Here is a 13,439-nt window from a genome sequence, read left to right on the forward strand (position 1 = left end):
GGGCCTCGCCGGTGGCAGCACGCTTGGAGGTGCCGGTGTGGAAGTGGTGGAGGGCGAATGGTTTGGGCATCTTGCTGCTTTTGCTTTTCCAGGTCGGCTGGGGAGAGCACAGAATGTCTGGTGTATCACAGCGGGCTGCCCGGGTGGCCCAGGGGGCTTAGAACCGTGGTGTGTCTTATGAGGCACGGTATCATCTCGTGTAAGTATTGCCGAGCAGCGTGCATGTGATTCAGAGCACTAAAGAGTGAACAGCCAACGTTTTGATTTTCCTGCAAGTGGTGGTTGCTGAGCAAGGTTGGGATCAGTCACACTGGAGTTTAGAGGAGAGCCAGGTAGATGGTGAAGTTAATTGGAAAGTATCTCGAATGCCGTCTTAGCATGAGGCAGGATCCATTAAACTTATCCCTGACAGACGTTTACTTAACTGGCTCTTATATATAGTAAAATTCATGGTGTGGCTTCTTGCCCCTTCCAAGGTAACCTGCTTCAGTGCTAAGCCATCACTTATAGTTAGAATTTTTCCTTAATAGCTGACCTAAATCTCCTTTGTTGAAACTAAGCTGATTATTATCTCTCACTATCCAGAGCAGACCTGGAGAACAAGGGGGTCAATGTTCTCTTGTCAGCAGACTGGTGGGTGTTTGCAGGCTTCCAGTCGTAGTCTCCTTTGAACTGAGTGAACGCACTTCTTGTGTTTCTCTGGTCCCTGAACTCTGTTAAGCATCTCCATTATCCTTGGACTGTTAAACTCAGAACTAAGCAGGACTCCAGTGGAGATACTTTTGTCTCTGTGGAAGTAGGGTCATTATCTACCTTGGGTATGGCATCTCTATTAAAAACATTCCAGAATGATACTCTCTTACTTGGCAGCATTCTTACATAAGTGAAACATTCAATATGCAATCCAAATTGATTTGAGACTTGTAAGCCAGGTTCTTTTTGCTATACTGCTACCCAGGGAATTATTACTGTGGAGAGAACCACGGCTCTGGGTTTTTTCTTTACTAAATATGTTGGTTTGCACTTGTTTTGAGTCTGAGAAGCTGTCTTGATCATCATTACACAACTTATTCTGTCTAATTTTAGTCTCTGAAATCTGCTTTCCCAACCTTTTTCCTCCAAGTTTGGGATCATCCACAAATAGTTCATTAAAATACCAAGTAGTGCCAGGCCCTGCACATTGTGAAAAGCTCTTCCAGTTCGACTTTCTCAAACACTGTCTTTCTCTTCGTCATATTTTGTACTAAAGCTGCAGCTTGTGCCGCAGCTGAGTCAAATCCCATGGAGAATCTTAAGTGAGGAAACTACCAATTCCTTTGAATTGGCTTCTGTGCACGGAGTAGGGATTGCTCACAGCTAAAAAACTAGAAATACGTGTGAAACCCTGAACTCTTCTGAAGTTTTGGTGTTTTGCATGTGGCTTCTGGATGTCTCTGATTCCAGGTTATAGAGAATAATGATTGCTGGTAGTTTCCAATTCTCCTTTTGAAGCTGTTATTTAGAGAGGAAAAGGCCCTGATCAGGCAAATCATGTAACCCATCTTTCAAAAATAATGGAATTAAGCTTTTCTGTGGTTTTATTTCCTTCCTATAAAACAGTAATTTCTACTTTGCAGGACAATATGAAAATAAGTGCTCTTAAAGCAATATCCAAATGATGAAAATGTTCCCAGAATTACTGCAGATACTAAATATATATGGCATTTAAAAATGTTTGCATAGTTTTGTACGGATATTTAGGTATGTGGAAATACCAGGCTGCAGGCACAGTCAGCTGCCTACTGCTTTCATCCCTTCTACCCAACAAACAGGAGTGAGCTATAAAGTGGTTTGTCAGCTTTGACAAAAAGGTGCCGAATCACTTAGGAAAAGGGAAAAAGGGATAATCACTGCATTGAAGGATGTTGAAGACTGTGAGTAATTCATAGTATGGCTGATGCCTGAGATAGATGGGTCTGTCCCTCTCCTAAATTCTTTTAAATTCTTTTCTTATTCATTTCCTAAGAAAAACATGCTTTGATCCTAACTTTCTTCAAAATTGCGTTTGCTTTTGGAGAGAGCTTTCTGGAATAACCATACAGATGCCTTATTCTCACCCGCTTAATACAGGATCAGATCTGTGGATAATACATCAATGCTTGGTTATACTTGTAAGGGATTACATCATCTGAGAACAGACAGTCCATGAAGATGAGAGTGAGAGGTGATATTCCGAGAATCTTAAATTCTGATGTCGTTCAGCAATACTGAGAAGCAGCACCCTGTTGATGCAAATGAAAGGACTGGTCTTATGGTGGAAACGCAGCAGACTGAGCCTGTGTAAACAGCAGAGGGTTTTCCTTAGAATTGTGTTTCATTGTGGAAACATCATAACCAAAAAATGTTTAGGGTTGGGGATTCAGCACAGGTGAACATTATGTGTATATTGACTTCACTGGGAGGAGGAGTCCAGCACTGGCAGGGTCACAAGCTAAATACTCGTACGGGTATTGTCCTCTGTCCTCTACAGAAAAAGTCATCCTTGCAAATAAGTTTGTTTTTCTTTATATTCTGATTTGTTTAGATGTTTCACATGAAAAGTCATGGAGCTGGGAAAGGCAAAGCTTCTGAGAACTGGCCTTAATGCCTTATATCAAGCAATTCATCCTGTGCATGGCATTGCCTGGACAGATGGGAAACAGGTGATACTGACTGCTTTACACCTTCATGATGGAGACCCAGAATTTGGTGACTCGAGTGTTGTCGGTCAGTTTGAACATGTCCATGGACTCTACTGGGGCCCGTGTCCCCCTGACACCCCAGCTCTGCTTGCTGTGCAACATAAAAAGCATATCACCATTTGGCAGCTCTGTTTTAATGCTACAGAAAGAAATAAGCTCTTAGTATCTCAGATATGCGACATCAGTGAGCCGTTTCCAGTGCTCCCCCAGGGCTGCGTGTGGCATCCCAAGAAGGAGATCCTGGCTGTGCTGACTACACAGGATGCTTCTGTCCTGCACTCTGTTCACCTCAACAGCTCCAGAGTTAATGCAGATATTAAAGGCAGCGGCCTCATCCACTGCGCTTGTTGGACGAAGGAAGGCAATCGCTTAGTGGTGGGAGTAGGCAGTGCCCTTCATTCTTACATTTGGGATGATGCTCAGAAAACACTGAGTGCTTGTTCTTTTTGCCCAATCTTTGATGTGGGAGGCTATGTCTGCGCTGTGGAAGCTACTCTGAATTTCCAAGTTGCTGTTGCTACTGAACTTCCTCTGGACAAGATCTGTGGCTTAAATGCTGGTGTGGCATTTGAAATTCCAGCCAGCATTGAAACAGAGTCCTTCCCCTCGCAGTCCAGCTTATGTGGTGAGGAAGAGTATTCCATGGATGGGGGGAGAAAGTCGCTGGACTCTGAGAAGTCCCTGCCTGTTGCATCTCCTGTGGATCTGACTCACATACTTTCTAGCAAGCAGGGTGCTGATTCCAGTCCTCTTCTTCATCTGCGGCCCAAGGACTATCTAACGGGAAGTGGCCAGGATTCTTCACATCTCATCTTGGTGACGTTTGAAAGAAATGTTACCTCTACCAAAAAAGTTAGCATCCCAGGCATTCTGGTTCCTGATATAATGGCTTTTGACCCCAAAACTCAAATCATATCAGTTGCCTCCAATACTTGTAATGTTATTTTAGTCTATTCACTGACTTCATCCAATTTACCCAATATTCAACAGATTCAGCTAGAGAAAAATGAGAAACCAAAGGGGTTGTGCTTCTTGACCAAAAAATTGTTACTGATACTGGTTGGAAAACAAAGATTCACTGACCCTGCATTTCTTCCCTCTTCAAGATCAGACAAATACATGATACGACTGATGATTAAGGAACTAATATTTGAAATGGGTCCTTCAACATCAGCGTCAGTTAATGGGAGCTCTGATTTGAACCTTTCCAACATACAGCATGATCTCTCTAGAGACGTTCACCCTCTCAGCCGTGGACTCTTGATGCCAGATCGTGCTGCCATTCAGTCCCCTACCAGCAAAAGGAAGCTCATTGAAGAAATTAAGAGTCCCGTTTATGAACAAAGCTTGTCAAACGTGAGTGACCTCAAAGATAAGAAGATTTCCATGAGTTATTCTCCAGCAGTTGAGTGTCTCAATACTGAACCAGTTAATCGGGCAGCAGCACTGTCTGCCACATCGCTGGTGTCTTCTGTCAAGCCAACATCTCCAAAAAGGCAGGCAGACGCAGCTTTCAAAGTACCCAATTCTTACAAGAATAACTTATTAAGTGAAAAGGAAGCAAGCTACTTTTCAAAAAATGTAGAAAAACTGTCTGGTAACTTCACAGAATTACAGCATCATCTCTGTGAATTAACTGAGCTGCTAAAATCTGGGAAGAGAAATCTTCCAGTGTACCCACCTTCTCAGGAACCCCCTTTTATTAACATCACCTGCCAGGTAATTTTAATATTGGAAGCCTTAATGATAAAATCTGTTTATGGATGTCTGTTCTTCATACAGATTTAAAACATGAACTCTTGTCAGATTGCGTGCAGGCAGGGTGACATCCTATGAATGTTTGGTACGTGTGAATGATCTCAGTGCATGCAGATGAATCCAACAGGAGTCTTATTCAGCCTGTTCAGCCTGGAGAAGACTCTGTAAGATCTTAAAGCAGTTTCCAGAACCTAAAGGGGCTGGCAAGAAACCTGGAGAGGGACTTTTTACAAGAGCATTTAGGGATAGGACAAGGGGGAATGGCTTTAAACTGACAGAGAGGAGGTTTAGTTTAGATATTGGGAAGAAATTCTTCCCTGTGAGGGTGCTGAGGTGCTGGCACAGGTTGCCCAGTGAAGCTGTGGCTGCCCCATCCCTGGCAGTGTTCAAGGCCAGGTTGGACGCAGGGGCTTGGAGCAATCTGGTGTAGTGGAAGGTGTCCCTGCCCATGGCAAGGGGTTGGAACTGGGTGTGTTTTAAGGTCCATTCCAATTCTGTGAATATTTAAACTTAATTAGGCTTTATGTACGCCTGGCTTGTTTTTGTTGTCCTTCTTTGCTCCTCTTCCTGTAATTGATCTCAGTCCCTATTTGCAGTTCTTTTAGAACTGTGTATTTGTATTTTTCTCTGATGGGAGATAGAATGGGGAAAATATTTCAGATAATTTTCTTAATTAACTTCAACTAATGTATGTAAAATTATTGCCATTGCAGATGGGTGCTGTAGCATTGGTTTCGTTTGTGCACAGCTGTCTGTGCCGGTGGTAAAATCAGAGGATATCTAGGGGGAAAAAAAAAGACCATTATCATGGTCTGTCAGTGGTCAGTAGGATTAGATTTCCATCCCGTAGGTGGGACTAGTGTTACAATTCCCATTATTCTGCAGGGTTTCAGTGTTCTCAAAGCAATGTAATGTTTGCGAATATGCAGCACCCTGTCCCCACGTTTGCTGTCCCCTGACCCTGGCAGATGTGCATCTCCAGCCTCCCCTCTGCCACATGCCCTCCTTGTGTGTGGATGGGTCTGTCCACAGCATAGAAGAGGAGTCAGAATTTACTCCATCGTGATTTTGTTGTGATGTGGAGATGTTGTCAAGGCTTCCCTGGGAAGTGATGTGGTTGTGCGGATTTTATCCAACATGGAGTTTATAGTTCTGGTAACAACTGATCTTTTGCAGGTTTTAAAAAGGCTTTGCTCTGCCCTGTGATGGGTGTACTTTAAGACACTAGTTGATTTTAAGGCTTAGGACAATGATGGTTAGAGGTGAGGCAGACAAGCCCTTCTGATTTGTCAGCCTGTTCCTCATCCCAAACATTCATGGGCAGGAGTTCTCACCTCTTCTGAAGCTGTGGATCAGGGAGGGTGGAGGATGGAAAACCTTCAGCTTTACAGACTCCCCAGGAACATGTCCCTCATGGGTGGTGGGAAGCTCATGGTTTCTTCAGCAGCAGCAGCAGCAGTGTAGGATTTCCTCTCTGTTGTTGTGACACATGCTGAGTTAGTGCAGATACTTGTTACCGTCACTCACAGATTGTCTTCCTGAGAGCTGAGGCTTTGGAGTATAAGTCTTGCACATGAGTTTGAATGAATGTAGCGCTTGCCTTTCTGTAAATGATGCAGTTGAAAGGATGTCTGTGGTCCTGTTTTGATTAATGCTGTTTTGCCGTCTCTGCTTAAATATACATCATGGTATCTAATGATTCTTTCTTTCTTTACAGAAGCAGCTTTCCAGAAGTGATTCAGATGAAAGAAGAGCTGTTATTCTTTGTGGTGGCAAACTCCGTCTAAATACAGTCCAGCAGATATTTAATCTCTCTCTTGTAGAAATGCAACATGGTATGTTGTAATTATCCAATAACACAAGCACTTTAAACACAGGCGACATTCTCAGGGAGCAGTAGCAATATGCATCATCCCATCTGGAAAAAAAACCCCAAGGAATAAATAATGAAAGATTATTAATAACAGTTTTCTCATTTGGTTTATAACATAAAGATTCTTCTCTGGGCTTTTACTTTTTACATTTAAAAAAAATAGCCCACTTTTACATATTGATACTCCCATATCAAATAGATGCCTGTGCAGGAAAGTTACTGTCACCCAGTATTTTATTTATGTTTTCAGCTATCCTAAATAGAGAAGTCTGAGTAGTGAGGAGGTTAGAGTTGACTGGTGGCTTTGGAATACAGTTTTCTGTATTAGAATCTTAGTTCCAGCATCTGGTCTCCTTTAAGAAATCCTGTATTTTTTTTTTAAACACAAGAGTGACTCTGTAACTTCTAGCAGCAGATTTCACTTCTGTTTTTGCTGTGAAGAGAACTACCTTTCTATTGCTGTAATCTTCTCTGCTGTTCTCTGTTCATCCTGCATGTCTGGGTATGTGTCAGTTTTAAGTCTCTTACTTCTGGCAAACATAGAACACATACTTTTGGAACATGATCTGTCACTACTACAGATGTTCTCTGGACTACAGATATTCCAGCTCCCTGCCTGTGGTGCCTGCTATCTGCTCAGATAACTGAGCAACTGTCCCTGTGTTGTGGCACAACCCAGAACCATGTGATGTACCCAGTGATATCAGCAGGCCCTCTGGTAGACACCGATTTTTTTTTAGTTTTTCAGACTGGAATTTAAATTTGAGCTACAAGACTTGAACAACTTCTCTTTCTGGCAAGAAAAATGTCCCCATTACCTGTGTTAGTTCAACTTCTCATTTCTAAAATGAGCAGAATTGGCTGCCCAGGAATGAATAATCATAATGGAATCACAAAATGGTTTGTGTTGGAAGGGACCTTAAAGCTCATCTAGCTCCAGCCCCTCTGCCATGGGCAGGGACACCTTCCTCTAGACCAGGCTGCTCAAAGTCCCATCCAACCTGGCCTCGGACACTGTCAGGGATGGGGCAGCCACGCGGACACTGTCAGGGAGGGGCCAGCCACAGCTTCTCTGCACCCTCATGGTAACACATTTCTTCTTTCTATCTAACCTAAATCTTGCCCTCCCACACCTGACCTCACCCCCCCAAATCATGCCTATGACTAACCTTGCTAGGCACATTTTAAAAGCAAGCAGTGTTGCTATCATTTTCTTCATTAATTTTACAAATGTTTCTAGATAAATGGGCAAAGTAGGAATGGTATTTTCAATTTCCCAAATTGTGTTGATTTTCAAGTTTGGTCCAAATGAGATGTTAAACTGAAAGATTAAGCGGTTGTATGCTTTTAAGCTACAATCTCGCTTGTGACATGAAGTTACATAACGTAAATTTGCAAACAGCTGGAAATGTTTCTCTGAATTCCCTCACCCTCCCTGAGCTCAATTTTATTTCTTCATCAACTTAATGGATACAAGCGTGAAAATTTTCTGGTTTCTATGACTTGGTAGAAGTCAATATTTTGGATTCAGTAAATGATTTCAAATGGTAAAAATAGCCACGAGGATGATAAGAGGGCTGGAGCACCTCCTGTACGAAGACAGGCTGAGAAAGTTGGGGCTGTTCAGCCTGAGGAAGAAAAGGCTGCGTGGAGACCTTATAGCAGCCTTCCAGTATCTGAAGGGGGCCTACAAGGATGCTGGGGAGGGACTCTTCATTAGGGACTCTAGTGGTAGGACAAGGGGTAATGGCTTTAAACTTAAACAGGGGAAGTTTAGATTAGATCTAAGGAAGAAGTTCTTTACAGTGAAGGTGGTGAGGCACTGGAATAGGTTGCCCAAGGAAGTTGTGAATGCTCCAACCCTGGCGGTGTTAAGGCCAGGTCGGACAGAGCCTTGGGTGACATAGTTTAGTGTGAGGTGTCCCTGCACATGGCAGGGGGGTCGGAACTAGATGATCTTAAGGTCCTTTCCAACTCAAACCATTCTATGATTCCGTAATGATCATGCAAAGTCAGTCAATGGATCAGAGACATGGGCTTTGTACAATGGAGGAGAATATTTCTTCCTTGCATTTACTGGAATTAAATATATGAAAATTATGTAATAGAAGCAGTTTCTAAATTGTTTTTATGGTCTTCATTTGTCATTTAATAAATTTCTCCTGTTTACAGTATCTGCACAGCTTAAGCAGTGTGAAGTAGCTTGTAAATACCGACTTAAAACAAGTCTTATGGATTCTGTTCAGAATTTCATTCCTCTTTCTTATTTAAGCCTCCATCTGTTGTTACAGTCTCATCTCCTATTGGTCAGGAAGCTGTTCCACATAGTTGTCAACTGTCCTGTAGGTTTGAGATGATGCAACCTGTATCTCCACAAACTTTCTTTTCCCCTAGAAAAACTGTAAACATGCAGAAGAATGTTTAATTTTAAGAAGAAATGTATTTTATACCTCAAACATACCAAATTACTTGAAAACTTACAAACAGATGTTTTCATGTCTTCACAGGTTCATCTTGGCTTGTTCTCACCGCGGACAGCGAGGGCTTTGTTCCGCTGCTGTTCACATCCATGCAGGAGATAGTGGTGAGAGATGCCAGTGCAAAAGGCTATGGGGCCCGTTCTTCCAAAACTTTGGACATCATCAGTTCCACAGAAGGGTGCAGACCCACTTCTTCGGAAAGTCTGGATATCACGAGTTCCCTGGAAGTCCTCAGAGGCTGCTCTTCCACAGCTTTAGACAGCAGCAGTCCATCAGAACAGCCCAGGAGTAAAATGTGATTTCCGACAGTGATTTTGTAATGCCTGTCTGACAATGGGAGAGTTTTGAATTCCCTGTATAGGACTGCAGTTCTGAACAGCAGACTGTCTCAAATCTCTGTTGGATTTCCATAGGTTTTTGTTGCAATTATTTATTTGATTCTTGGAAACTAACTTTTTTTATACTGAGCAGTGTTTTTTAAATAAGCCTCTTGCAGAACAGACCAGGGCTTTGTACCAGTGGTTGAAAACACGCATTCTTAGAAGATTCTGAGCTGAAGTTTCCATCTTGGACTTTGATATGTTGGTGGTTTTAGATGAGAGTAAACTTCCATAATAAATCCTTGGAAAACACTGCATTGTTCTCCCTTCACTTCTGTCAAAGCCTGAAATAAGACGTGTTATTTAGGAACAGGGCCTGCAGAAGTGCACGTGTTTAGCACCAGTGTTACTAAGGGTGTAAGTACTAGTTCAGGTGTATGGAGTTTGGAACAATATAGGATCATGTGGGATATCCCTAGCCTATAGAAGCAAGACCCTTTTCCCCTCCTGTGCCTACCTATCATGCCTCTATGTGCTTGCTTCTCTGGGTGTATTTGGGGACGTGACTTCACATATACCATCTTCTGTGGTGGGTTGAGCCTAGCTCGCAGCTGAGCCCCTGTGTGGAATGGGGAGGGAATTGGAAGGGCAAAAGCAAAAACAACTCAGGAGTTGAGATAAAAGCACTTTAACAGGTGAAACAAGATGCATGTACAAGTGAAGCAAAACAAGGAGCTTATTCAGCATGTCCTGTTGGCAGGCAGATATCCAGCAGCTTGTGGGAAAGCAAGGTCCACCATGTGTAACTGTTGCTTGGGAAAACAAGTGCCATAACTGCAATGTCCTCTCTCACAACTTTCATTACTAAGCACGATGCCATATGGGGTATCCTCTGGGTCAGCTGTCCTAGCTTTGTCCCCTGTGAGGTTTTCGGGCACCCCCAGCCTACTTGCTGGTGGGGCAGAGCAGGACAAAGAGACAGCCTCAGCCTTGATGCTGTGCGAGCAGCAGCCAAAACATCAGGGTGTTGTCAGCCCTGTTTTGGTCACAGATCCAAAGCACCCTACAGGCTGCTGTGAGGGAAACCAACTCCATCCCAGCCACACCCATATGTCATTATAGGTGTAAAATGTATCAAGCATAATGCTGACCGTAGCAAGAATTTACTTTGCAGTGCAGGAAGCTTCTGAGAGGGATGTGCAAGCAGGTGGAAGTCACCATGGTCTAACACAGGGGGATGGGGGCAGGAACTAGCAGAATCTGCAGGTCAGGCTGTTGCTCTCTTGCTAAGATACCATTGGTAAATTAACTACTGTTTCTATTTCAGCTGAGCTGTAATATGGGTTAATAATAACCTGTGTATAGGTTATGGGGAGCGTAATGCCCCAAGCATACCAAATTCACTGGGTTAACCAGCTTACTTCTTCCAGACAGCTCACCAAGAGGGTTAGAAAAGATTACGTTAAAAAAAAAAACCACTCCAGAAGGTTTATGAAGGGAGAGACTATTGTAAGACTTTGTGACTGGTTTTTACATAACTATGATATGAAATTCATATAAGGTATGCGATTGACCACTGTGCACTAGGCTGCTGCTGGCTGTACTTGACTGCATGAGACTTTGAACTAACTTGCCTTCTCCTCCTCATCTTCAAAGAGCTGGGCAACAAATACCAGGTCTTAGAGGACCTGAGTTTCCCTTAAGGAAACTTCCTCTCAAGAAGATGATTGATTTAATTTTGCGTTTTCTCTCTAGAGCCCAGAAGGGCAAGTAGAAAAGGAGATGAACAAGTGATATTTGGAAACAAACTATGAACTCAAAAAAGCAGGGTTTGGCTTTGAAACATTGTCCACTTCAACCATTTTACTTGGAATGCAGAAGGTGAAGAGAGATGAGAGGATGCAGCAGAGATTCTCGTACGGTGCAGGAATGACTTAAGGAATTAGTACTCAAATCTACAGAGCCTCTCCTGAAAACCCAGTGACCTGGCACTGAAGGTCCCAGACTTCTGGGACTCCCTGGAACAGATGTCCAAGGTGATATCCACCTATCAAAGTGGGGGACTCAGCAGAAGTGATCTAATCCACCTAAGCTATGGCTGGTCAGCAAGCCCGAGGGCAGGCAGGGCACAGCCAGGCAGCAGATACGGCTGTGGTGGGTGCTGACAGCAACCCCTCCCTCAGTGCCTGGTGGGGGATGACAGCTCGCCTACCCGGGCAGCCGCAACCTGCAACGAGACTGGTCACCAGCAGGAACACTCAGAAAGATGGTATAACCTTGGAGGGTTTCAATGTTGATTTTAGGCCAGGACTACAAGAGGGGTGAACCTGGAAGGGAAGAACAGTGACTGGTTCAGCTACTGACTACACCAGCAATCAGCCCGGCATAGAAGATTTAGGCTGCCTTCACTACGCTTCAGGAAGGGCAAGGACTGAACTTGGTTTGCCTTACGGGGGACTACTGCTCGACACGTAGCTCCGTTATCCTTTTCTTCCTTGGTTTGTGTAAACCCGTTTGTTGGAACTGCTTGCGTGCAGGTGGGGAAGTGCTGTCCATTAGGCACCCAGCTGGTTTAATCCAGTCTCCCATGTTCTAGCGACTGTATTTGGGTATTACTTGAACGAGAACCCTGGGGATTGAACCTGGCCCTTATTACTGCCTATCAGTGCCAGGCAGGAGATTTACATTAGATTAGCATTTAATCTGAATGGTTGTCAATGTAAGAATCTGCTTCTTTCAGTCACATGTCCTGAATGTACAGGAGGCATACACATCATTTAAAACTGACAAGGAGACAAAGTTCATTCATTTTACAGCACCAACACTGAGCCCTGAAAAAATAATAAAAATAAAAAAATCTTACCCTGCACTTACTCTTCCATTCTTTTACTTACAAAAATACATTCATTTTCTTAACAAAAACACAACTCTGATAAATAATGAAGTGTTCAAAAGATAAAAATACTCTGCTAAAATTCATCTATGAAGGCTTTCTATTCTATTTAGGCAGTTCCCATTATCAGTACCATATACAAAGTGAGGGCTGAGTACATCTCGGTGAGATAAGTATCACATTGTCTCTGTGGAGAAGAAGAAAACAGTTTACAAACAACCAAATTTACCTTACAAGAGACTGAATTCAGGTAGGGCGTTGTGCAATTTAGAAGCAACTGCACGAGTGATCTAGAAATAATATCTTAAGCCACATTGAAATCACTCCAATCAAGCACAGCCAGCAGCTTCTGCAACCCTTTTATCGCTGAGCTAAGTATTCGATTTACGTAAACTGACACAGATCCACTACCGTCGAGCTGCAGATTTATAGCAGCTGAAAACATAGCCCACTAAAAACATTAACAGCCTTTACAGGGACTTCTGGTTGTTTTTAAAGACGACTATTCAGAAATGCACAAACATTACAGAATAAATCAAACTCCCAAAGCTGTTTGCTGTGATGTTTTGGAGCTATGTGAGATTACTACATAACTTACCTACTTCAAAGTGCAGTAAATCTGCTATTTCAAATTCCATCAGACTCAAAATTGTAAACAGGCTTATGGTTTTTATTGTTGTAAACACATATGCCGCAGGCATACAAATCTTGATTTGACCAAGAACTGAAACAAGCTAAAAAAAAAAACAGCCTTTGATGTCAATTCAGCAGAAGTCTTAAACACAGTTAACTTTTACCCACGCACACTCAAAATATATCCTTAAAAGGTCACTCACAATTGTTTTGCTGAATTAGGACAGTTCATTAGGCCTTAGACTTCAAACTTGCCTGAAAAGGTTTCAGAATTAAACTTAATGAGACAGGCAGTGGATGTACTGATTATGCTTCACAGTTTCTTTCAGTAAAAGCTTCCGGTTTCCAGTCCCAGCACTGTGAGTCACTTCCCAGATGGCCCTGAGCGAATTACTTGTGTCATTGTCCCCAGTGACACACTCGCTGCAAGTGCTCGCAAGCAGCAGCAAGCCAAAGGCACTTTAGTACAAAATAAAAGCACCCTCCCACATACTCAGAGAATGAAGCCAGTGAGCTGTAAATTCGTGTCTTGTCTTGCATAGTGCTAATGTCTTCAAGGCAAACAAGCCTTCAACTCCTGGATTCATCACTCTCCCCTCTAGATATAGATATGTTTTCAGAGTCCAATCATTTTAGCTTAAGCTTGGAGCCAGCCTCTGGAGGTCTCTGTTTCTCTATGGAAGAAACCTGGAATGACCAGTCTTAACTGAAGTGCTCCAGAAAGTGCCTGAGGTTAGGAAGGTCTTTCATCTATAAAATAGG

The 13,439-nt window shown here is 43.0% G+C and overlaps 1 protein-coding gene across 1 annotated transcript; it reads left to right on the forward strand.

Moving 5' to 3' along the window:
• The first annotated feature begins 2,582 nt into the window (after positions 1-2,582).
• LOC104413529 (WD repeat-containing protein C2orf44 homolog) lies at positions 2,583-9,130 on the forward strand. Its single transcript, XM_010024542.1, has 3 exons — positions 2,583-4,439; positions 6,196-6,313; positions 8,859-9,130. The coding sequence occupies exons 1-3, from the start codon at positions 2,583-2,585 to the stop codon at positions 9,128-9,130; spliced, it is 2,247 nt and encodes a 748-aa protein (XP_010022844.1).
• Positions 9,131-13,439: the final 4,309 nt, after the last annotated feature.

Source organism: Nestor notabilis, unplaced genomic scaffold, assembly GCF_000696875.1.
Source record: "Nestor notabilis isolate BGI_N333 unplaced genomic scaffold, ASM69687v1 scaffold20311, whole genome shotgun sequence".
Classification (NCBI taxonomy): domain Eukaryota; kingdom Metazoa; phylum Chordata; class Aves; order Psittaciformes; family Psittacidae; genus Nestor; species Nestor notabilis.